This window comes from Episyrphus balteatus, chromosome 2, assembly GCF_945859705.1.
Source record: "Episyrphus balteatus chromosome 2, idEpiBalt1.1, whole genome shotgun sequence".
Taxonomy (NCBI): Eukaryota; Metazoa; Arthropoda; class Insecta; order Diptera; family Syrphidae; genus Episyrphus; species Episyrphus balteatus.
Genome location: NC_079135.1, coordinates 120,660,195 through 120,684,917, shown reverse-complemented (window position 1 = coordinate 120,684,917; position 24,723 = coordinate 120,660,195). Strand labels below are relative to the sequence as shown.

The 24,723-nt window shown below is 30.5% G+C and overlaps 3 protein-coding genes across 3 annotated transcripts; 1 reads left to right on the top strand and 2 right to left on the bottom strand.

Moving 5' to 3' along the window:
* Positions 1-9,028: 9,028 nt before the first annotated feature.
* LOC129911644 (maltase A2-like) lies at positions 9,029-10,904 on the bottom strand. Its single transcript, XM_055989506.1, has 6 exons — positions 10,224-10,904; positions 9,959-10,157; positions 9,787-9,894; positions 9,410-9,726; positions 9,207-9,350; positions 9,029-9,131 (listed from the first exon to the last, which is right to left on the bottom strand). The coding sequence occupies exons 1-6, from the start codon at positions 10,868-10,870 to the stop codon at positions 9,056-9,058; spliced, it is 1,491 nt and encodes a 496-aa protein (XP_055845481.1). The 5' UTR covers positions 10,871-10,904; the 3' UTR covers positions 9,029-9,055.
* A 4,115-nt stretch (positions 10,905-15,019) lies between these two features.
* On the top strand, positions 15,020-17,307 carry LOC129909693 (maltase A2-like). The gene is made up of 9 exons (XM_055986767.1): positions 15,020-15,147; positions 15,209-15,552; positions 15,621-15,997; positions 16,054-16,258; positions 16,315-16,422; positions 16,481-16,800; positions 16,858-17,001; positions 17,084-17,155; positions 17,280-17,307. Exons 1-9 carry the CDS (start codon positions 15,084-15,086, stop codon positions 17,305-17,307), a joined length of 1,662 nt encoding a protein of 553 aa, XP_055842742.1. The 5' UTR covers positions 15,020-15,083.
* Positions 17,308-21,663: 4,356 nt separating this feature from the next.
* Positions 21,664-23,677, bottom strand: LOC129909692 (maltase A2-like). The gene is made up of 8 exons (XM_055986766.1): positions 23,521-23,677; positions 23,314-23,464; positions 23,099-23,245; positions 22,761-23,027; positions 22,505-22,700; positions 22,385-22,444; positions 21,850-22,319; positions 21,664-21,784 (listed from the first exon to the last, which is right to left on the bottom strand). Exons 1-8 carry the CDS (start codon positions 23,675-23,677, stop codon positions 21,664-21,666), a joined length of 1,569 nt encoding a protein of 522 aa, XP_055842741.1.
* Between the last annotated feature and the right edge of the window lie 1,046 nt (positions 23,678-24,723).

Below are 24,723 nucleotides of genomic sequence, written 5' to 3'. Positions count from 1 at the left end.
TCTTACCTATAAGATTTTTTCTCCTTTTTACTTGCTCTATAGGGCAAGTATTGGTTTCGTGTCGAAAAAAAAATTTGAGGTTTTAATCAAAACCAACATTACGATGATGGAGAATTTCAAAAAAGTGGGTCTCGCAATTCCGTCCGTGCGTCTGTACGTCTGTGCGTCTGTGCGTCTGTGCGTCTGTGCGGTTGTGCGTCCATCTGTACACATTTCCACAGCCTAAACGGGTGGACGGATTTTCTTCAAATTTGGTACAGATGATTTTTATAGAATTCTGAAAGTTGGTTTTTTTTTGTTTTTTTATATCTCGTTTAGAACGTAAACCTCCCATACAAAAAAATACGATATTGCGAATTTCTCGAAAACGGCTCTAACGATTTTGATTAAACTTTGTATACGTATTATTTAAAGCAGTGGCAATAAAACTGCATTTTTATTTTTTCTCAAAAAAGTCAAATAACAAAAAAAAATTTTTTTCATGCCCTAAATGTCGGCTCTTCCTCAATATCAATTTTTTTTTTAAATTTAGAGCCAGCTTTTAAAATCTACAAGTAGACTAACATAAAAGTGCTTTGAACTGCAAGAGCAAGTACGTGCGACCCCAGTCGTGCATTTTATTTTTATTAATTTAGCATTTGCATTTAGTTTGCAAAAGTGAGGCACACCATTTTTTGAAAACTGACGCGCGTCACTTTTTGTAAAACTGACGCACGTCAGTTTTTAAAAAGTGACGCTCGTTAGTTTTCAAAAAGCGACGCGCGTCACTTTCAAAAGTGATGCAAAGAACTTGTAGGTGATGTTCTCTGATATATGTTTTTGAGATAATTTATTAGGAAGCTATGTGAATATTAGTTCACTTTGCCTCGTTATTTTATTTAAATTAACAAAATTCTTCTCAATATGGAACTTGGAACCCTTCACTCACTGAACGAGTCTTCTAATTTCCGACCAACTCGATCTGTAAAATCGCGCGTAAACAATGCTTCTATGATTTTTTATAGCTAGCTACATTTAAAAAATTTCCATTTTTTATGATGTTACTGGGAAAAACTCATTATAACTTCCTACTAATCGATGTTTTAAACCTTCTTATTTATGTGACCTTTTTGTCAACAAATTTACCTTTTGCCGAAAATAAAAAATAAAAATAAATGAAAGTAAAAAAAAAAATATAAAAAAAACGTTACGATTATAATTGTTGTGTTGTACTTTGTGGTGAATTCGATTTCAAATTGTGTAATTTTCGTTGCCTATTTTTGGGCTTTTGTATTAACACGAAGCTTTTGTTTATTGCTACATGAACCTGAATATCAAAACTTCTGAACTAAAAATTAATTAATTTTGCAATTTAAAATATTTTATTAAAAATCAACAAATTGGCATTGACAAAGCATTACATCTCAAAGTTTTAACAATTTAAAGCTGTTAACTTTTTTTTAATGCTTGAAAACTCTTTTCAAGACAATTCCTTCAACTGGCATCAGGTTTATCTTTCCGAATTTCACTTTATCACTGAAAATTAGACAAAAAAAGGGAAACAATTAATTATAATTAGTGTATACAAACAAAAACAGTTTTAAGAAATTTTACCCGATAGCGTGGGGAGAGTTTTCACTAACGACAGTGTATTCCATCAATCTGTTTTTGTTGAACCAAGAAGAAATAAGCTTGCCCACCTTTTTTAACTTTGTCACCAAAATTGATTAGGAATCGATATTCTTCATTTTTAGAGCGACTTTAAAAAGGTTCAAATAAATAAAATTGAATTAGTTTTGAAACCCACTCAAAAACTTACCGAATAATTTGGAAAACATTATCGTTAACTGGTTTATAGCTAAAACCATTCTTATCCTTGAATGCCTTGAATGCAGGTGTGTTCTTCAATTTTTGCAAAGCTTTGAAAATATTCAAAGTACTTCTTGGATGTTTTCGTTGATTTTTGACATTGACAATTTTATATTCTTCACCTACTGGCAACCATGTTTCGTTGGATGAAGAGAAACCAGCTGACACTTCGTCAGTCCATTGGAAGGGAGACCTTGAATAGGAACGACTTTCTTCGTAAGTGCAGTTTGTACAAGTGATCACATCAGTCATTCTAATTTCTTCACCCTGAAATACAAATTGGTTATTATTCAATCCTTTCAAAAGGCCCAGTGTTTCTAGTTACACTGAACCAAATCCTTACGTAAATACAACGAAAAAATTCGTTGAGCCAACGAAAATTTAATTAATTTTCAGCCGATGAAAAATTTAATTGGCTCAACGAAATGGCTTTCATACGTTAATGAAGAACTTCATCAATTAACGAAAACTGTCGTATTTCAATGAAATTTTTCATAAAAATTTTTGAACGAGAATTAATGAATTTTTACATCACTTTACGAAATTTTTTCATCAATTAACGTAAACTTTCGTAAGCTAACGAATTTTTTAGTAAATTTTATGAATATTTTAATTGAATTAAGAAAAAATATTCGTTAGCTAACGAAACTTTTTGTTGTATTAATTTATTGTTTTAGTAGATTATGCTTACTTTATTTTCGTAATCCTACGAATTTTTTCGTTCATTTTTCTTCCCTAAAATTTGGAATAAAAACCTGAAATTCAAAAAAAGTGGAGCGGATCTAAAATTGTGTACCATTAAAAACAAAAAAAAATAGTTATTTTGAACTTGAACTTTTAATTTTAAAAAATGAGAGGGGTTATTAAATACATGGAATAAACAAATTAAATTAAAAACACAAAAACAAATAAAAAATAAATTAAACATATTCCTTCAGGGATTTGTTGTATCTCCTATGCCAATCAGCTATGTTTGGATGCTTTTAAGGTGTTCCAGCTGAAAAGTATCACACTTGAAAGCTTCTTAGGAGTCTTTAATGGTATACTTTATCGTAGATTTTTTTCAGTAATTGTCCTTTAATTTTAATTAAGTTCATATCCATAAGGTAGATAAAGATGGCATCTTTGGAATCTGAAATAAAAAAGAAATAGAAAAACAAAACAAAAAGTTAGAATACTTCAAAAAACAAAAATATTTATCTTATTTTTTAATATATAGGTAATAATCGAATAGTACTTACTTTCCAATATCTCATCGTTGATCCACTCGTCCAAGACTTAAATTTGAAGAGTTTGGTAAAGGTGGCGATATAAATTTTAAGAGTTTGGTAAAGGGGACGATCTATTGCTCGTGGTAGGACCTTGAACAGATGTATAATAGATGTAGAAGAATGTCTGTTTTCAAAGTCCAATAACTGACCTTTTTCCATTTTTTCAGCATACATTCGAAAACTATGTTGTGTTCTGTGGGGATAGTGTTGAATTACAAGTGAATGTGTTCCTTTTTCATAGTTTTGAGAACGTTAACACACTCCTTTTTTTTTTTTGAAAAGATGAAACATAATCAAAGTTATTGGTAGTTAGTTTACAATTTATCTTACCTACATAATGCTCCAGTAATGGTCTAATTTCCAGCTAAAAAGAAGTTTATGTTAACTTTTTTTGGTTAGGATCAGCTTCTTGGGCGCTTGCAATTATAATCATAACTTAGTTTTTAATAAATTTTTTAATTTTTTATAATAACGCCTATCTACTTCAAACTTTTTCAGCACACAATATTTGTTTTATTTATTACGCGTGATAACTCTCCGCACTTCCAGGGTTGAATATTACTGTGACGAACTGTGACTTTGACTACCAGAAATGCACACAACAAACGAAAATAAAGGGTACTCTGTATGCATTTTCTCGTTAGTCTACGTTTTTTTTTGGAAGGAAACTTTTTATTTTTGTTAATTGATGTATTTTTTCGTAAACCGATGTAAAATTTCATTAGTCTTTGAAGAATTTTCCTAAGCCAATAATTTATTTTCATTAGCTGATGAAGATTTTCGTTAGTATATGTTGAATTTCATAAGTTGATGAATTTTTTCGTTACTTGATTAAAATTTTGATAAAGTAAGGAACAAATTCTTATTTTCATTCTTTAAAATGAGTATGAAATTTTTCGTTAAATGATGTATCTTTTCATTAAATTGGATTTTTTGGCTCTAAGAAGGGACAAAAAGTGTATGAAACGTTTTCATTATTTGATGAAGGTTTACATATTACGAAAAATTACATATTTTCGTTGAGCCAACGAAAGTTTCGTTGGGCCAACGAAAATGTAGTGTATGAAAATATTTTCGTAATTTTATGAAATTTATTATTTTCAGTGCGTAACAATTTAAATTGAAAAAGATTACATTTATCCAAAATATTTCTTCGAAAATAGCAAAAAAATGGTTTTTGAGATTTTCTAACGGGAATATCTAAAAAATGTGACGTGCTAGGTCAATTCTGACTTCGGATTTGGAATCAGCATACAAAAATCCTTTAGAAAAGTATAGTTTTATTTAAAGGAGGATTTCCTTGCAGACCAGTGTAATTAGGAAGCTTTCCTCGTTATTTTGTTTAAATTAACATAATTATTCTTCTCAATATAAGATACTGGCTGGTACGTCCAGGAATAAACTTCCAACTCGTATTAATTAAACCACGACAAATAACCAACAACTTTCAAACATGAACTTGAAACCCTTCACTCACTGACTTAAGACTCTTCTAAATTCAGACCAACTCGATCTGGAAAATTCGCGTAAACAATGCTTCTATGAAAAAAAAAAATATATAAAGAAAACCGTTACGATATTATTGTTGTGTTGTACTTTGTGGTGAATTTTTCAATTTGGTTTCAAATTGTGTAATTTTCGTTGCCTATTTTTGGGCTTTTGTGTTAACACGAACCACGAACCTTTTGTTTATTGCTACATGAACCTGAAAACCAAAACTGATCGAAAGGTTGCAAAGAATTTGTAGATAAGCCCTATTTTAAAGACTAAGAGTCTTGCAAATTTATCTACAAATTACAGACGAATAAAGTTTTCAACCTTCTTGGGTAAATTGATTAAAAAAGAAACAAGAGTGTTAGTACACATGTACCTACACGCGAAGCTTTAAGATAATGCTAACAATAAACAATTTAACCCTTTCACTAACTAGTCCTTAGTTTTCCCTATAACCTATTACAATTTCCAATTAAAAAAGTTTTTATTACCTATTGTCCAAAATGCGTTTCCCCCATGTACAACAGTTTGGGTCATCATAAAAATCAAAACATAAACAAATACTATGAATTTATTTTCATTACTTAAGTTTTCTATTTTTAGATAAATCAAAAAAAATTTAAAAATAATTTTTTTTTTTTTTATTTAACTATTTTTGAAAAATTCAATTTTTTATTTTATTTATCTAAAATCTAAACGATATTTATTTATAAAATACTTTAATAAACTTAATAGAATTTGAAGCTTTTCAAGTTTATGGCAAACCAAAAAAATCTATGATTTTTGCCCTTGAAAAAATATTTTTATTAAAAACCACTTTAATGTGAAATGAAACAAATCAACTTAAGCTTCTTATATATGGACTGCATTCAATTAAGTAATAATTCTAAGTCAAATGAACAGCATTTGAGGCGTGGGCAATGCCACATCAGTAGATTTAGTTTTTCGAAATTATAAATTAAAAAAGGTCACTGTGGTGCATGCGTACTTTTTTTTTTGTTGAATAAAAACTAATGCTTCTATAATTTTTAAATTAAGCGTGGGATAACGTAAATAAAAATTGGGCTATCCTGGGCTTACCTTGGACAAACAAACCACAGTACAAAACCAACAATTTTTACACTGAAAAAATAAATTATTTTTTGTGATATTTGAGGTGAAAAAACAAAATAATTCCGTTATAATTTTAGAACTAAGATTGTGCTAGCGAACAAAAATCCCGGACTATCCTGAGCTAATATTGGTCAATCAAACCAGGCAGGTTTGAAAAAAAATTAGCATCTGGCGGTGCCAACTTAACATAACCTGACCACGTACAGAAAAAAAAATTTTTGTACATATAAAATTTCTAATGGAATAGGGACCTAAGAGTATAACTGAAGATTCGTTCTAGATTAGTTATATCTACAATTTTTCTAATAAAGCTGGTGAAAAAAAGATTTTGTCAAACATAAAATCGAAATCAATAGAACTTACCCTTGATGTCAATAATTGCCAAATAATTAGGAACCATTAATTTTTCAAAAAATTTTTTATTCCATACGCCATTTCGCTGCAAATTAACTAACAGTTTCAAGTTTTATAAAAAATCTATTTCTAACTTTTATTTGAGAGCACCACCGCACACAGGCGGATTTCCCAAAATTCCTGGCCAAAACCTCAAAAATAAAATAAGCCATGACAGTCCACGTGGCATATTTTTCTAATGTCATTGGCCTGTTACACCAAACGATGGTTTGCATAATATTTTTAACTCATATTTTAGTTGTTAAAAATTGTAACAAAGTTTACCTTAAAGAAAAACAATCTATCGCGGTTTATACCTTGCTGTGCTTTTTAATTCCAAATATTAAGCCGTGAAAGTGTTTGACCTATTTTGATTCATGGATTATGCACCTGGGAATATTTGTCTATGTGTTTTCAGTGAAGTTTGTGTTAATCCTCAAGTGTTTAGTAAAAAAAAAGAATAAAACGTATTTGATCGTAGAGCCTAAAAAGAAAACCATTTGATAAGACTTAAAAGTATAGGATCCAGTAACATCGAACTACGTTGTTAGACTTATATAAATTGTACACATAAAAGCTTTATATATATGTCAAATTAAGCTGCTACAAAGCACTACTCTGCGACTTACACACATAAACATTGATTTGAATGTGATAATAAAAAAAATTTCCTTAATTTTAATTTTGATTTTAAGTTTACTTTTTGTATTATTTCAAGGTTCATCTTCTGAAAATGTGGTTATATACCGTAAAGCAGGCATGTCAAACTCAATGGTTACAAGGGGCCAAAACAGCGAGATAAAAATTTGTGTGGGCCGCAGAACATGTTAGTCTACAATTTTTATATACATATAAAACAATTTTGCAAAAAAAAAAACAGCAAAAATTGATTTACCATTTTTTTCTCAGACCAAAGTTAGTTATTCAGGATTTTATAGGTACCTACTGTGAAATTTGCAAACGATTTTATATGGCAGTTTTCAAGTGCACAAAAATACTTATAAAATAGAGCATTTCAACGAATTTGGAACTTACTTCGGAGTCAAAATTAGAAATCGCTTTCCTCCATTTTCACATGATTCGGCTAGAAATGTGATTTATTAGTTTTGGCCACAAATTTAAAGAAATCCGCCTGTGTGCACCGCAAAAAAATTTTGTACGGTGTGACACTGGTTTATTATTTTAAAAACTTGTCCCAGTATTGCAGTTTTCAAAAAAGTATAAAAGTTTCCAAAGTTGAAGCTAGATCGCAAATTATTACAATTTGAATTCAACAAAACAGGGTTTTTTAGAGCAAAAAAGCAAACAATAATAAATAAATTTTCTTGAACAGTTGTTTGTTTATTTCTCTTTGAACAAAAGCCTCTATTTTTGTTTGAATATTTGCTCTGAAAAACCTTGTTTTGTTGAATTCAAATTGAAATATTTTGCGATCTAACTTCAACTTTGGAAACATTTATACTTTTTTGAAAACTGCAATACTGGGACAAGTTTTTAAAATAATAAACCAGTGTCACACCGTACAAAATTTTTTTGCGGTGGTGCTCTCAAATAAAAGTTAGAAATAGATTTTTTATAAAACTTGAAACTGTTAGTTAATTTGCAGCGAAATGGCGTATGGAATAAAAATTTTTTTGATAAATTAATGGTTCCTAATTATTTGGCAATGTTTTCGTAAAAGAATTTAAAAAAACAAAAATCAATAATGGGCGCAGGAAGCAAAATACTGTTGCCAAGTAGGAATTTTTCGAAATTGCACAAGAATTGCATTAAATCGAAAACCGTAAGGATTTGGGATGAACAAGTTACCAAATTCTAAGAGCCCTTAAGTTCCCCAATCAGCATATTTCGTTTGATCCATTACTTTTGGGACACCCTGTTTAAAGGTTTTCTTAATAAATCTAGACGTGATACAGGCATAGAAAAAAGATTCATCAGAACAATTTTAATTGAATTTCGATGATTTCTATCAAAAAATTATTTCAAGAATCCCAATTTAATTTTACCGCACTGTGACAATAACATAAGCCAGTTTGAGTTAGTATCGGCTAAAATTTTAAAAAATGATAAATTTGGCAATGACAAAGCAAATTCAAAAAACAATCAGCTGGATGACACATGATACGAAATAGATATTTTGAATTTCTTAGGTAGATAAAAAGTTTTAATATTCGAAGCAATTTATATCATAAAGGCAGTGTACTTTCAGCTTAATCTTGCATTTATTTATAATAATTTTGACCCAATTAAAAGAAGGAAGGTGGGATTTTGCATTCGTTTATGAAAGAAATGAAAATAAGAATCTCCCCTTTATCGATTTTTGATATAGACACACACGAGAAAGATTGATCAATTAATTGTACCAAAAAATTTAATTTTTTTTATCAAACATAACTCAATTTAATCACTTTTAAACTTGAGAGTTAAGACAAGAACCACTGAACATTTTGAATTGGTAAACAAATTGATAAATTCGATAGACAATGAGCTGAATGACAAGACAGTTTTAAAAAAAGATAAGCAGGAAGCTATGATAAAAGCTAAAATTGGATTGATATTTTTTGTTTAAATTCTAAACAAACGTAGTAAATAGTGGCGTGATGGTTAGTGCGATGGACTATGACGCCAGAGGTCTGAGTTCGATTCCCAGCCTTCACCACCTCAAACATAGGAATTGACAAAGCTTCCGAGAGTGGATATCATTCGAGAAATGTGAGGCAATCTCTTGTAATTGCCAAAACAATGTTCTGAAAAAGATTGGTCGTAAATAAGTTGGAGTTAAAAGCTTTTAACAATGCTTTGTGATCAAAAATTAAAGTTCCCAAACAAAAGACTCAATTATTTTGCAATTTAAAATGTTTTTTATTTACTATAATAGACTAGGAATTGAAAAAAATTTACATCTTAAAGCTTCGAAAAGTCCAAACTACTTTTCTTTAGTGTTTGTAAACTCTCTTCAAGACAATTCCTTCAACTGGCATCAGGGTAACTTTTCCCAATTTCACTTTATCACTGAAAATTTGACAAAAATAGAAAAAGTTATTAAAATATTAAACAAAGAGAAAACCTGTTGTAAGAAATTCATACCCGATATGGTGGTGAGATTTTTCGCTAACAACAGTGTATTCCACCAATTCGTTCTTGTTAAACCACGAAGAAATTAGTTTACCAACTTTTTCAACTTTGTCACCAAAGTTCATTAAGAAACGATATTCCTCATGTTTATTACGACTTAAAAAAAATATCCAATTAATTTAATAGCTCATTTTGAAACTCATTAAAAAACTTACCGAATAATTTGGAAAACATTATCGTTAACTGGTTTATAGCTAAAACCATTCTTATCCTTGAATGCCTTGAATGCTGGTGTATTCTTCAATTTTTGCAAAGCTTTGAAAATATTCAAAGTACTTCTTGGATGTTTTCGTTGCTCCTTAACATTGACAATTTTATAATCTTCAGCTACTGGCAACCATGTTTCGTTGGATGAAGAGAATCCAGCTGATACTTCGTCAGTCCATTGGAAGGGAGACCTTGAGTAGGAACGACTTTCTGAGTAAGTACAGTTTGTGCAAGTGATAACATTGGACATTCCAATTTCTTCACCCTAGGAAAAAAAGATTTTTTATGATTCAATTGCTTTAAGAGAGTTAGAAGTTCTTATTACGTAGTAGGTAATAGTAACACCGGGCAATCCAGTTAGCAAGAAATGAGCCAAATGCTTCTTGTTTTGTCCAATACGATCGACAATTCTTCCCATATCATGGTTACCAGTCTAGAAGTTCGGGAAGAAATATTTTTTAACAACTTCAAAATCACTTGACAAACAGAAATCTTACCACCCAATTGGCTGTCTTATGCTTCTTCCACATAACATTCATCCAACCATCAGCCATTTTTTGAGCATCTCTGGCATTTGTAGTATTGTCCAAACCCCAAAGAGCAAAGTTGAATGGAATTTGGGCACCGAAGTGTGTTCCGTTTCCGAAATATTTATCAAGCATTTCAAGTGATGAATAAGCTTCAGCCAGCAAGATTCTAGAATAAATTTATCAAATTTAGTTTAAGACCAGTTTTTTTTTCTAGTCTCTAGAAGGTTAATACCTTGTGTCTCCACCATTTTGTTTTTGGTAAGATTCCAAAAATGCTCTCCATTCGTACAATAATTCAACAGTTTCGTACTGATCTTGAGTTTCTACATGAATGTTTGGGTCCTCATCTGGAAAAGTTCCATCTTCATTGATATTTTCAAACATATGAGGAACAGCATCAATCCTGAAACCAGCTACACCACGATCAAGCCAGAATTTCAAAACTTCCAACATAGCAACACGGACTTTTGGATTTCTGAAGTTGAAATCAGGTTGTTGGTCCATGAATTGATGAAGGTAGAATTGTTGACGTTTTTCGTTCCATGTCCACATTGATCCGCCAAAAACACTAACCCAGTTGGATGGAGGTAATTTTTTTCCAGGATTCTCAGGATCATCTTTACCATCAGCCCAAATGTAGAAATCATCATAGCCATCTTCACGGTTGATAGACTTTTGGAACCATTCACATTCATCACTTGAGTGATTTGGTACGAAATCCAGAATAATTTTAATACCAATTTCCTTGGCTTTCTTCATCATTAGATCGAAGTCACCCAATGTTCCGAAAATTGGATCAATATCGGTAAAGTTGGAAATATCATAGCCATTGTCTGCCATTGGAGATTTGAAAATTGGTGACAACCAAGTGGCTGTCATGCCAATTTCCTTCAAGTAATCGAGACCTTCAGTGATTCCTAACAAAAATTAATCTTGAGAATTTTGTCACACAAAAAACAAATGATATTGACTTACCCTTAATGTCACCAATACCATTGCCATCGCTATCCTTGAAGGACCTAGGATAGATTTGATACAATGAAGAATCCTCCCACCAATCAGAGGCACTTGAGGCCAAAGAAGTTAGACCAAATAAGGCCACAAGGACCAAAAATAATGTACTTTTTCCCATTTTGCCAGCCTTTCTTCCTTTGCGAAAGGTCTTTCACTAACTAAAGAAATTATTTTATTGAGACTATAGTCTGAATTGTGTCTTTTATATGAATATTCTTTGATCTAGATGTGATAGAAAAATTGATTAATCATAAGTATTTTAATTGAAAATCACAGATTTTTATCAAATATCAATTCAAATAGATCAATTTAATTAGGTATACCGCATTTGGGCAATAACATAAACCAGTTAGTATTGGTATATTGGCTAAAATAAATTAACTGATAAATCTTACACATGGCATCAGCGGGATGACACAAGATGCGATAAGCTAAAAAATTCCGTTGGCTAATATTAGTACCTATATTGTACTAACATTTTATAAATTATATAGATTGTTTTTTTAGTCTTGATACAAACCAATACAAAGAATCAGATAACGTTGCAGAGAAGAAATGAAGAAAAAAAGAGCTTGTTCCCACCCTATTGAATCAATTTTTTTTAGACAACCTATAAAAAATTTTATATCATGTAAAAGCTTATAATTTCACCTTTCATATGACGTTTCAATCTTATTTCTGCGATGCCTAGAAAAAAAGTTAGAATTTTTTAAAGCCAACCATGTCGAAATTCCAAACTGAGATTACAATACTTCCCACACTGGTGGCTGTTCGTGTTCATGATCAACAGATCTCCACAGGTGTTTTGAGGTATTTCGCAAGTTTTTTAATTTAACATTGTGTAGCTTGTAGTGAATGTACAGTTATGTGTGATATACCAAACGAAAGGTAACATCATCAGGATGTTCAATAAAGTTAAATCAAGTTTGTATTTGCTTTAGATCAAAAGATAGAACCTGTTGAATAATAAAACTTTATTTTACCGTTATCTCAAAATTGTGACTACAAAATTGATTGAAATTTTGCCGAGATGTAGTCCTAGTCTATTATCTATCTACAATATAAATTTCATTTATTTATCTGTTGAAGAAAAAAAGATAAAAATTAAAAACGGTTAAAAAAGGTCAAAAAACTTGGGACAAAAAAACTTGTTTTTTCCGTTATTCGGTCAAAAACCATTTTGAAATACCAATTTTTTGAACACGTATGCGCACAGTCATATATATATATATATATATATATATATATAAGCTTGAGATTTTTTGAATGCTACAAAAAATTAAAAAAAAATAAAACTCACCCAAAAATACCCCAAAATAAGTAGGTGTTTTTTAAAAATTCATATTTCGAAAAATCCGTATCAGACCCCTAATTTTTTTTTTATCTTTCGAATGAAGTTTTTCAAATTGTCAAAAAAAAAAAATCCCCTACCTATAATCACTACTTTGTCAAAGGTCTACCTCATGTTTTAGTTTTAGAAAACTATTAATAGCTTGGTTTCGAAATTTTTTAAAATTTTTTCAATACCACTGTCAGTCTTGCAATAAATTTATCTCTTGATAAAAAAAATTCTACTCTTTACATTGTCGCGTTTAAAAAAAAAGCCAATTTTTTTAAATTTTGTTTTACCCCTATTTACTCTATTAAAAGATGGATTTTGTTTAATCCTTCAAATGGTTATTATCTTTCAAATAAGCTATAAAAGATTTTTGTATCTCTAATAGTTTATTTTTAATTTTTAATGGAAATTTGCGAGAGTGGAACGCTAGAAAAAAAGCGTCACTTTTTTGTGGTGGCTGCCATGGTTCATCGATTTATAAGACGTCACGTCAAAAAAAAACAATTAGATAGCGTCTAATAGAACTAATTACATCAAAATGCTTTAATTTCAGAAATCATCCTTTTTTAAAAGTTTTTTTTTTTTAAATATCAGTTTTTCAACAGTAAAAAAATATTTATTGTATTTAATAGCTGCCTAAATATTTGATTTAACCATGTTGATATTTGATTCAAATATAATGTTTGATTTAAAATTATTTAACAACCCCATTGTTAGTGTTTTTGTTAAAAAAATCATGTTTTATTTTTTCAATCAATAAAATTGGTATTGCCAACACAAAAGTCTAAATTTACACCGAAAAGCTTTTAAAATCTGCTGTAAATATAAAAATTAATTACATATTTCTTCATAAACTCCCAGGACTATCTCGCCAACTTAAAACAGCTTTACGGAAGGTTCTGTAGAGCCGTACTGACGAAAAATTGAGAAAATTGTTGAGAAATGCTCGCTTTTCAACAATTTCCAAACTGTTTTTTAATTTTTTTTGTAAAATTTCGTAAAAGAGAGTAATAAATAAAACTGAAATTTTAAAAGTAGAGTATTATAAATAGAATTTTTAAAAGCTGAATTTTGTAAAACAAAATTATAAAAAAAAAATAATTTTGACCCCAACCTACTTGTATGTCGAAAAAAAAAAATCGTTAAATTTAGTAGAAATCCAGAACTTTAAAAAAGCGTCTTGAGGGAGGAATTCCTTAAAAATGATTTTCGAAAAAAAAAAATTCCACCAAAAGAAACATCTGTCTTAGATCTGAAAAAAGAAAAAATACGGCAAGGATAACTTTACATTCTGGTATAGTTAGTCACAATATAGTTAAATATGTACAGAAATAAATTTAAATATACCAGAAGTAAAGTTATACCGGCGGCGTTATTTTCTGTCTGTGTAGGATCCGATTTTGAGACTTATTATTATCAAATTAGCATATGGCAGGTGCAGCTATTTTTGGTCTAACGTGGGTAGGATTAAAGTAGGCAACATAATGTTGCTCAGTATTATAAAGTCACTTAAAAATTCGAACTCTTCTACAATGGACGGTATTTAGAATGTTGAAATGAATAAATTAAAAATATATTTTTAAATATTCTCGATGTATTTGCTCAAATTAAATAAAATATGGCGGAGTTTTTTACGAGCGCTCTTAAAATTGGGGGTGCATAAAAAGCCTTCCACTACTACTCACGTTAAATGAAATCGAAAGTTTACTATATTTAACTCTGTGAAACTATATAAAGTCGCAAATTAAAGCTGCCAGACTTTTGAATCCTATATGATGAAACCTGCGTACTTGGATTTAAATTATACCGAAATTCCCAAAACTTACTTTGTTCTCTGTGTCAATATGAGAGAGTAGATAATATTAAATAATATTTAACTTTCATTCTTCTGAATGTATAAATTTGGTTTAAGAGGAGATACGAATGTATCAAAGAACTGTAATTTGACTTATTCACAAAATATGCTTAACTCCAAATTTTATTTAAAATTACCTGGATGTTATCTTAACAGCAAACTTAATTGATTTTAACCGAACATACCTAATTTGTTCATTTAATTAGTTCATGGTAGTCATACGAATTCATGAGAATCAACAAGAACGAACATTTATTTAAAAACTCCAATTAAAATAGGTAATTTAATTGTGAGATGAATTCGTGGAGGCCTTCATAAAGATTTACAGAAATAAAATTATCATTTTTATTGTGATAATTTCACATCTGTAGTTAAAGCAGATACAAAAATTTGAACAGCACAGCACTTCAATCAAAATTTTAAAAAATAATACCAGAAAAAATTCGTAGGTCCAAAAAAACTATTAATATTTTCACGGCCCAAGTTTCTTATAATCCAAACCTGTATAATTCTTTTTTGGTTTTTTTTTTTTTTTACTTATTTTTATAAAACTTCAATAACATCCCCATTTGAAGAGGATTATTATTATTTTAATTTGATATCTAAAGCTTATCGTTTTAATTAAAAAAATATCATACGAGTATGAATAAATGAATTGATACCATAAATTTGCTTGGTCATTCCATACAGCCAAAAATTTATAAATCGTAACTATTTAAATGAGCCCATTTTATTGTTTGTGAAAAATTTTAATTTAGTTTAACTTTTGGGGTAGTCTTGTAAAGACGAAAATGGTTAAAATAATATTTCTTGGCTTAATTTTTACACTTTTAAGTGTATCATGTCATACTTCTTCTCCGACTGATTGGTGGGAAGATGCATCAATGTATCAAATCTATCCAAGATCATGGAAGGACAGTGATGGAAATGGAATTGGAGATTTAAAAGGTACCTACATTTTAGTAGACTTGCATGATTTTTTCAGAACTAAATTTATTTTTTTTCACAGGAATCACTGAGAAACTTGGTTATCTGAAAGAAATTGGCATGACTGCTACATGGCTTTCACCCATTTTTGAATCCCCAATGGCCGATAATGGTTATGATATTTCAAACTTTACCAATATTGATCCAATTTTCGGTACCTTGGAAGAGTTTGATGCTCTAGTAAAGAAAGCAAAGAGCTTAGGTCTTAAATTAATTTTGGACTTTGTACCAAATCATTCAAGTGATGAATGTGAATGGTTTCAAAAGTCGGTAAATCGGGAAGATGGTTATGAGGATCTTTATGTTTGGGCTGATGGCAAAGATGATCCCCAAAATCCTGGAAAAAAACTTCCTCCATCAAATTGGGTAAGAATTGATAGAAATTTTTTTATTCCAGTCTTATTGGACGTTCATTTCATCACTGAACATAATAGGTCGGTATTTTTGGAGGATCGATGTGGGAATGGAACGAAAAACGTCAGCAATTCTATTTGCATCAGTTCTTGAAAGAACAACCTGATTTCAATTTTAGAAATCCAAAAGTTCACACTCTTATGTTGGAGGTCTTGAAATTCTGGTTAGATCGTGGTGTTGATGGTTTCCGAATTGATGCTGTTCCTCATATGTATGAAAAGGTTTTCGAAAATGGAACTTTTCCCGATGAGCCTGTTAGTGGATTTACCAATGACACAAGTAGCCAATACTATTTGAGACATGACTACACTCAAGAACAGTATGAAACTGTTGAGCTTTTGTATGAATGGAGAGAATATTTGGAAACATACAAGAAAGAGCATGGTGGAGATACCAGGTTGGAAACGTTAAGCTTTCATATTTTCAGCTCAAAAACTAATTTTTCTTTTAAAGAATATTGTTAGCTGAGGCTTATGTTGGACTAAAATCGATTGGACAATATTTTGGCAATGGCACACACTTTGGCGCTCATTTACCTTTTAATTTTAATTTTTACTCAATTTTTGAAAACAAAAACTTAAATGCCAAACATTTTGAAAGCTCGGTGAGTCTATGGATGGATGATATATGGAAGAAGCACAAAATGGCTAATTGGGTGGTAAGTTAAAACCAAAATTTGGAAAAAGAAATAGAAATAAGTCCAATCTTGTTAAGGTTGGTAATCATGATTTGGTAAGAGTTGTTAATCGTGTTGGTGAAGAAAAGAAGGATTTGATAAATGTGTTGGTTGCTGCACTTCCTGGAGTTACAGTTACTTATTACGTGAGTTTATTTAAGTTTAATATTTCCCAATCAAGTCCCAAAAAACGATATATTTTAGGGCGAAGAAATTGGAATGAAAAATATCAAGTACGATTGTGGTGATTGTCTGTTAGGGGAGGCACGAAATTTCGGTAGGTCACCATTCCAATGGAACGATGGAGTATCAGCTGGATTTTCCACATCCAACAAAACTTGGTTACCAGTAGCTGATAATTATAAAACAGTCAATGTTAAGACTCAGCGTGGAGTTGCTAGAAGTACTTTGAATGTTTTTAAATTATCTCAGAAGCTCAAACATACTGCAGCGTTTAAGGCTTTTAAGGATAACAATGGATTTAGCTATGGAGCTGTTAATGATAATGTTTTTCAAATAATTCGGTAAATAAGACTTTATTCTAATTTTGTTTTTAAATTGATATAAATTTTTCTTTAAAGTGGTAATTCAAGTGAAGAATATCGAATTTTAGCAAATTTTGGAAACAAAACTGAGAGAATCGGTCCATTGCTTGGCTGCCATAAAGATAAACAAAATAAATATGAATACACTTTGGTGACAAATTATTCTCCTCATCACATTGGGTAAGTTATTTTTAATTTTTTTTTTAAATTAAAATCAAATATTTAAGTAACCACTATTTTTTTTTTTAATTTTTTTTTTCAGTGAAAGAATCAAGCTTGGAAGAGTTTCATTGAATCCATTCGAAACAGTTGTTCTAAAGAAAATATTGAAAAAGTATTATCAATAAAGAAATAAATTATAATTCTGTTTTATACTAACTTGCCAATGTTTAATTTATCTAAAAAATCAAAAAATGTAGTATTGAATTTTAGTACTGAAATCATATGAAAATTTACAGCTCATGTAACTCATTGATTATGTATTAGATACACCTAACAAAAAACAAAAACTTGTCTATGCTCAATGAAAGTGTGAATTATATTGACAAAAATTTACATCAATATACATAACTTAAGTGTGATAAAAGGTTCATCATAAGGTTACTGAAACGGAAAAAAAAGAACCCAACAGTTTGTACCCGCCCAAATTATTTTACTTGCGATATTATGTGTTGGCCAGGGGCGTACATTCCCTTGGGGCAAGAGGGGCGGTGCCCCGGGGCCCCCGACCGCCCCAGGTCCCCCACTGGAGACAATGCAGAGAAGGAAACTGTTAGCATAAATTGAGTTACGAAGTAACCAGGGAGACAAATTATGTCATTCAGTGTAATGTATAATGCATTGGTAGCCACACAAAATATTATATTGATTTTAAAAAAAGTTACCCCAGGGGCCCCAAAAAAAAAATAAACTGCTTTTTTAAAAGATAAATTATAATTTTATCTTAGGGCCCCAAAAAATATTACTTGAAAAATCTTTGCCACCACAAATAATACATTAGGGGCCTTAAAAAAGCAAAAAAATATTATTTGAGGATCTTCAAAAGTGGTTCAAAACAATCAAATGGAAAATTAAATATAAATTTAGGGGCCCCAACATAAATACATCAGGGCCCAAAATAAAAACACTACGTTATTGGTGGCATTCCGAATATTACTTCAGAACAGAGGCCCCAATACCTATGTATTAATTCTTGGCTCCAAAAAAATTATATTATATTTTAGGGGCCTCTAAGCAATTCAATTTGAGGCTCTAAAAATAATTTTTCAGCGGCCTGATGATGGAAAATAAAATATGTATTTATTACTTCAGAACAGAGGCCCCAAGAACTATCAATTCTAAGCTAAAAAAAATTTTATTTTAGGGGTCTCTAAATATTTAATTTTAGGGGCCCTAGTACAAGTGTTTACTACTTTTATGCGAGAGACATTTTAAGTCAGTATAGCAAAGTGCATTACAAACATATTAAAACATTAAAATAAACCCAAAAATAAATAAGCCATACAAAAAAAAAAAAATGTATGGAGTATACGTATTTTTTTTTTGTAACTAAGGGGCCCCCAAATATCAAAGGGGCCCCAAAATTTAGTCTTACCCCGGGGCCCCGGCGACTCAACGTACGCCACTGGTGTTGGCCAACAAGGAAAAGGATGTTTTGCTCTAACGATTTGAGTAAAAATTGAATGTACGACTGGGTCGCACGTTCTTGCTCTTATGGTAAAAGTTGCTTAGAATATTAAAGATTTTTATGGCATTTATAAAAGTTTTAATTTAATTTTACTATTAAATTTATTAAAAAAAATGGAAAAGGGAATTAAAAATTGTTAAAAACAAAATAAAAATCATCTTTTGAAATAATCAGAGAGAATTTGTAGAGAATTAAATTTCCTATAAGAATCTGTCGTGGTTTTATTTTTCTATTCACTTATTTGCTCATCACAAAATTCCAAAGTGAAACAGTCAAATTGAAAAAACACTTCGATTTAAAAAGCTTAATTACTCGAATACGGCTCGTCTGACGAAAATTTTCAATTAGATCTTTTTTGTAGGAAATTTAATTTTATATAAGAAAAAATGAACAGAATTTTTTTTACTTTGATCGTCTAGCAGTTCTGTTGTAACACATCATATCATGTATAAAAATAAAAAACACCGATGATAGACCTCTTAAAATTATTTTTAACGGCTCAAATTTTCACCAAATTTTTTTTTCATCATCCTGAATAAGATTTTCGAAGTAACTTTCAAAAAAAAAAATATTTTATTTTTTTGGCCCAGTCTAGTAGGTAATCCCTCAAAACTCTTAACTAAACAACACAGCACAATGCAATATTTTTTGCCTTTTTTCAGTGCGTTAAGCATGTGAGGGGTGCTATTGGAACGAAATTGGGTGTTCTTTTTTTTTGTAGCAGAAATCTGTTTTAATATAGGTATTGGATAAGATTTAGATACTGAAAACAAATTGAGAAAAATGTCTAACATTGGCTTATTCTTGCAAAGTCATATTCATTTTTAATGAACACGTTTGAAGAAAAAAATATGATATTAACACCTGTTAATACAAACAATTTTCGTGCCTCGTTTAAATTCGACTAAAAAAAACACTTAAAATACACACTTAAAAAATATTAACCAACACAAAAACTTATATCAAAATGCATATTATTCTTTATTTAGATTTTCACATTAAAATCAAACTTTCAACTTATTCAAAATGTTTTTTTTTTTTTTTATTAAAAACTTTTTATAAATTATTCGATACCATGACAAGTGCACATGATCATGACAAGGAAACGCTTTTATTTACTTTTCTTTCTGCGCGCCTTAGACTTATTCCACATTCAACCCCTTCCTCTCACAATGCTCATGTGTACCCACAATAAAGAAATCATCTTTACAGACGGGAGTTCAGAAAATATTTTTCTGTATGCAAATCAAAGATGAACAAAAAAACGGTATGCAATATATCTACAATATCCTTTCTCCTCCTTTTAGGTATCACCCACTCAACCCTTTTCTCTCACAATGTTCATATGTAACCACAGAAAACAAAAAATGAAATTTTCTCCTCTCTGATGTACCTACTACATATTATTAGGTAAATACATTATATAACACTGAATGTTGACACATTCATTGTCTGTTGCAGAATTTCGCTCACCATTTGATTTTATGATTTAGTAAATTCTAATTGTCCTTTAAAATACCTACTCTTCAACCCAACCAATGTTCAAGATAGGTACCTAGACCAACTAGTAATTAATACACTATACAGATTTTATTTACAAGTATCTTGAAAGAAATAAAAGTAGATAGATTGTATCCTACCCAAAAGTGTTTACAAATTTTTAACAACAATATCTACGAAGGCATGCTAATGGCTGGCGCACGCCGACGCGCCGCCGCCGCCGACCGACGACACCATGTCTGTCGGTTACGAGGACGAGGACGAGGACGCTGGTAGTGGCACACGACCAGGATGATGTCCCGAAAATGTATTTTATTTGTGTTTTATGACTTTTCATTATAGAACAGACCAATAAAGAAAAAAAAATTATGTCGAAACTAATTCTACCTACTTTACTATGTATGCAAGCTATGTTCCTATACACTATATATGTACCGAAAAGTAATATTCGTTCATCAACGATAAAAAAAATATTGCAATCATGACCATGCACAAACAAAAAAAAAAACAGTACATACCTAACTTACGTCTCTGAAAACAAAAACGAAAAACATACAATTACTGTCACCCATAAACAAAAATCAAGCAAATATCTTGCAACAAAAAAAAATCTGACCTTCCACAAAGTCTAGCATTTAAAAAAAATGAGACAAATAAAAAATAAGACAAAAAAAAAAACAGACGAGACGAGAGTCAAACAAAAAAGTGAGAAAAAATGAGAGCGGATTTATTAAAAAAAAAGAGAATACAGCGAAAAGAGAATTTTTTAGCGCTGATTTAGCAGTGGAATTTTGTTGAACTAAAGTTATTTGTGTGCGTGATCGTAGAATTTTTTTAGGTGAAAAACGCAAAATAGACACAATTTCAAAAATTAAAATTAAATATACCATGCATGAAAAAATATTTTTTTTTATTGGAACTTATTGACAAAATGACAAAAAAAAATAAAAAAAATAAATTGATATTGTCAAGGTTTCCCTTCTTTCACAACGACATTATACATATTGACATATTCAACTGCGTTTATAAGTATGTTAGATCCAAAAAATTAAAAAAAACAATCAACAGATCCCAGCTCTGAAATATATTTTATCATATTAAAATAATAAAAAAAATTATTTATGGATTACCCGCCATCAAAACAAAAAAAAGACACCAAACCTATAATTTTTTCAGATTTTTTGTTCCAAAAACTCATTTTTTTTTTTATAAAAAAAAAAAAAAAATAGAGTAATGTTAATGAATTTTCAGGCTTTAAAAAACAGTTTATTTTGTTTCTATAACTTTTGAACTTTAAAAGTTATGCGAAATCTAGCATTGATGTTTTTTGGAAATTTGCCCTTTTTTTCGGGGTTTGGCAATATTTTTTTTCAGACAAATTATAACAAATTTCAAAAAAACGATTCAGTCGAGACTTGGAGGTATTTGTTGTTATGTAAAAAAAAAATATTCACAAATAAAAAAATAACATTTGATGAATTTCCCAGCGGTTCTTAACAACACACATCTAAATTTGACGATTTTTCATAGTTTTTACTGATTTTGACAACTACAAAATTTTAATTTTTTTTTTTTAAGCCACTAATATATGTCACCTAATATATTCTTAATCCAAAATCGTTTATTTCAATAAAATCTTCTCAAAAATGTGGATTCTACAGAGCTTCGCGCAAAGTCTTAATCATTTTTTGGCCCTGAAACATACCCTTAAAAGTTTTCTTTAAAACAACAGCTTCATAGGGTTCCAACACGATTTTCCTTAAATCAGCTTTATCCCTAAAAACAACAGAACATTCTAACTCAATATTATATAGATGGATGGAATTTTTTAAACTTCTTACCCAATATCGTGTGGAGAGTTACTTGTCACAACAGCGTAGGTATACATAATTGAAAGTTCACCTTTAGAATTACTTAATCCGGTAACAGTCTCTGTTTTATTGCCCATGTTCAACAAAATACGATATTGTTGAAATCGTGATGATCGAACAATTTGAAAAACTTGATCATTCAGAGCACCATAGCTGAAACCACCACGGTTCTTGAAAGCCTTAAATGCTGGTGATCGTCTAAGATTTTGCATTTTCTTGAAAACATTCAAAGTACTCCTGGCATATCCCTTCTCAACTTTTACATTGACTTCCTTATAATTGTCCCCTATTGGCAACCATGTGTCCGTTGTATTGGAAAATCCAGCAGATATTTGATCATTCCATTGGAATGGAGATCTACCAAATGAACGAATCTCAGTCCATGAACATTCTTCATTTACGCGTTTGCATGTCAAACTTGTCATTCCGATTTCTTCACCCTAACAGTAGTACAAGATTCAGTAAACTTTAACCAATTTTGGAATGTGACAATGTCAAAACTTACGTAGTATGTAATAGCTACTCCGGGTAGTGAGGCGACTAAAATATTTGTTAGATCTTTCTTCTTAATTGAACCATTTATTTATTATTATTATTTTTGGAGACTTTTTTTTGAACTTTCCACCCAATTGGCTGTTTGATGTTTTGTCCACATAACGTCCATCCATTCAGTGGTAAGTCTTTCAACATCACGAGCAGTAGAATCTGTCGACAATTCCATCAGTTTAAAGTTCATTGGCAATTGAACACCAGAGTGTGTTCCATTGCTAACATATACGTCAAGAATGTCTACTGGCGAATAAGATTCGGCCAAAATTACTCTACAAAACGGTCAAAATTACTAAATGAAGTAATGAACTTGAACTTTAATAAAAGCTTACCTAGTTTCACCACCATTTTTCTTCTGATAATCATCCATAAACTGTCTCCATTTATATAACAATTCCTGAGTTTCAACTTGATGTTGAGTGTAGACTTGATTTGCTTTATTTGACGAATCATTAGGATCATTAGGAAAGTCTGGATAAGTACCATCATCGTTGACTTTCTCATAAATATGCGGAACGGCATCAATTCTAAAACCATCAATACCACGATCCAGCCAGAATTTCATAACATCCTCCATTACTTCATGGACTTTTGGATTTCTAAAGTTGAAATCAGGTTGTGACTCCAAAAATTGATGCAAATAGAATGACGTTTGTCATTCCATTCCCACATAGAACCTCCAAAGGTACTTTGCCAAGTCGAGGGAACTAGTCTTCGGCTAGAATTGTTGGGATCTACAATACCATCAGCCCACATGTAGAAATCATCGTAACCATCTTGACGATTGACTGATTTCTTAAACCATTCACATTCGGTACTTGAATGATTTGGAACAAAGTCCAAAATTATTTTAATACCAAGACTTTTGGCTTTTTTGATAAGTGCATCAAAATCGGCCATGTTCCGAAAATTGGATCAATATCATAGAAATCGGTAATGTCATAGCCATTGTCAGCCATTGGAGACTTGAAGAATGGAGAAATCCATGTGGCAGTCATTCCAATATCCTTGAGATGGTCCAATTTTTGAGTGATTCCTGTCAAAATTTATTATGACTGATTCGAAGTGAAATTGTCATTTTTTCGAACTTACCTTTCAAGTCTCCAATTCCATCTTCATTACTATCCTTCCAGGATCTTGGGTAGATTTGATAGATTGAAGCACCTTCCCACCAATCGGTTTTAACTCCAATGCATGTAGTTAAACTTAAACAAGCCAAAATGGCAACAACGAGTGTATACTTAGCCATGTTAAAAACAAATATGACAATTTAAAACTTTTTCCCAGTTTTTATATTGTTTAAAACCAGGAAAAATATTGTTCTTTTGGAACTCTATCTCTTGAAGGGAACTCTTTATCTTTTCTTTGGTATACCACAACAATAGCAAAGTTTAGATAATGAAGACGTGAACAGAATATTTTTTAAGATTTATAATAAATTCATTTTCTGGCAAAATGATTCTGGCAAAATATTTTTAAATGAAAATTGATAGATAATCGTGTTGTGTCACCATGGTTCTAGTAATTAAATAATTATAATTAAAGATTTTTATAAGCTTAAACGGTTTAGATTGGGGTGTGGAATGTATTATATTTTTTTTCAGTTAAACTACATTTTAATATCACAAACATTTACTAACCATATTTCTGCATTACCTATGTATTTAAAAGATTTGTTTATGTATGTTCCTGCACAACTTGTGAACTAGCTATCAGAATTTGACAAATGACAAATCGTTAGAAGACTTTTGCTAGTCCGCTGGTTATCTGCTAAATCCTGTTCTCTTATGACGATCTTAAGGGCTAAAATCATAAACCATCCCGGTTTGAATTTTTGGAACTTTACTTTTTGATAATTTTCTAGCTATAATTTGATAAAGTATATGCAGACCCACAAGGGATGGATTGGCAAAAAAAATCAGCAATAACAGTTAGAAATAAAATGACGACTGACTGACAAGCAGCGTATTCTAACGACGTACAGTGCGGTATTTTGGTCTAAAACTTGGCTAAAAATATTTTGGCACATTTTCTGCATCAAATAGGTACCAAATGACAAAAACGTTATTCGGAAGGAAAAATTTTCATTTTCTTGTTACAGTAAAAGCCACTTAAGTGCTTACCTACTTATCTCCTGAAAAAAAAATATAAAAAATCATAAAAAGCATGTACAATCCTGTGCTTTATTAAAGTTAGTACCTACTCTATTCCTTATTTTATATTTTGACTTAAGTTGTTTCATTAAATAGTTTTTGAGAAATTGAGTTTTAAAGATAAAATTTAGAAAAAAAAAAT

Bases quoted from the DNA above. Each gene is read 5' to 3' on its own strand.
- LOC129909692 (XM_055986766.1), bottom strand. From the start codon at position 23,677: ATGGCTAAGTATACACTCGTTGTTGCCATTTTGGCTTGTTTAAGTTTA. The intron at 22,701-22,760 runs GTAAGCTTTTAT...ACCGTTTTGTAG, and splicing joins AAAAATGGTGGTGAAACTAG to AGTAATTTTGGCCGAATCTT. The intron at 22,445-22,504 runs GTGGAAAGTTCA...GGTTCAATTAAG, and splicing joins AACATCAAACAGCCAATTGG to AAGAAAGATCTAACAAATAT.
- LOC129909693 (XM_055986767.1), top strand. From the start codon at position 15,084: ATGTATCAAATCTATCCAAGATCATGGAAGGACAGTGATGGAAATGGA. The intron at 15,148-15,208 runs GTACCTACATTT...TTTTTTTCACAG, and splicing joins TGGAATTGGAGATTTAAAAG to GAATCACTGAGAAACTTGGT. The intron at 17,002-17,083 runs GTAAGTTATTTT...TTTTTTTTTCAG, and splicing joins TATTCTCCTCATCACATTGG to TGAAAGAATCAAGCTTGGAA.
- LOC129911644 (XM_055989506.1), bottom strand. From the start codon at position 10,870: ATGACAGCCACTTGGTTGTCACCAATTTTCAAATCTCCAATGGCAGAC. The intron at 10,158-10,223 runs GTATTAACCTTC...AATTTATTCTAG, and splicing joins CAAAATGGTGGAGACACAAG to AATCTTGCTGGCTGAAGCTT. The intron at 9,727-9,786 runs GTAATAAGAACT...TTTTTTTCCTAG, and splicing joins GTGTTACTATTACCTACTAC to GGTGAAGAAATTGGAATGTC.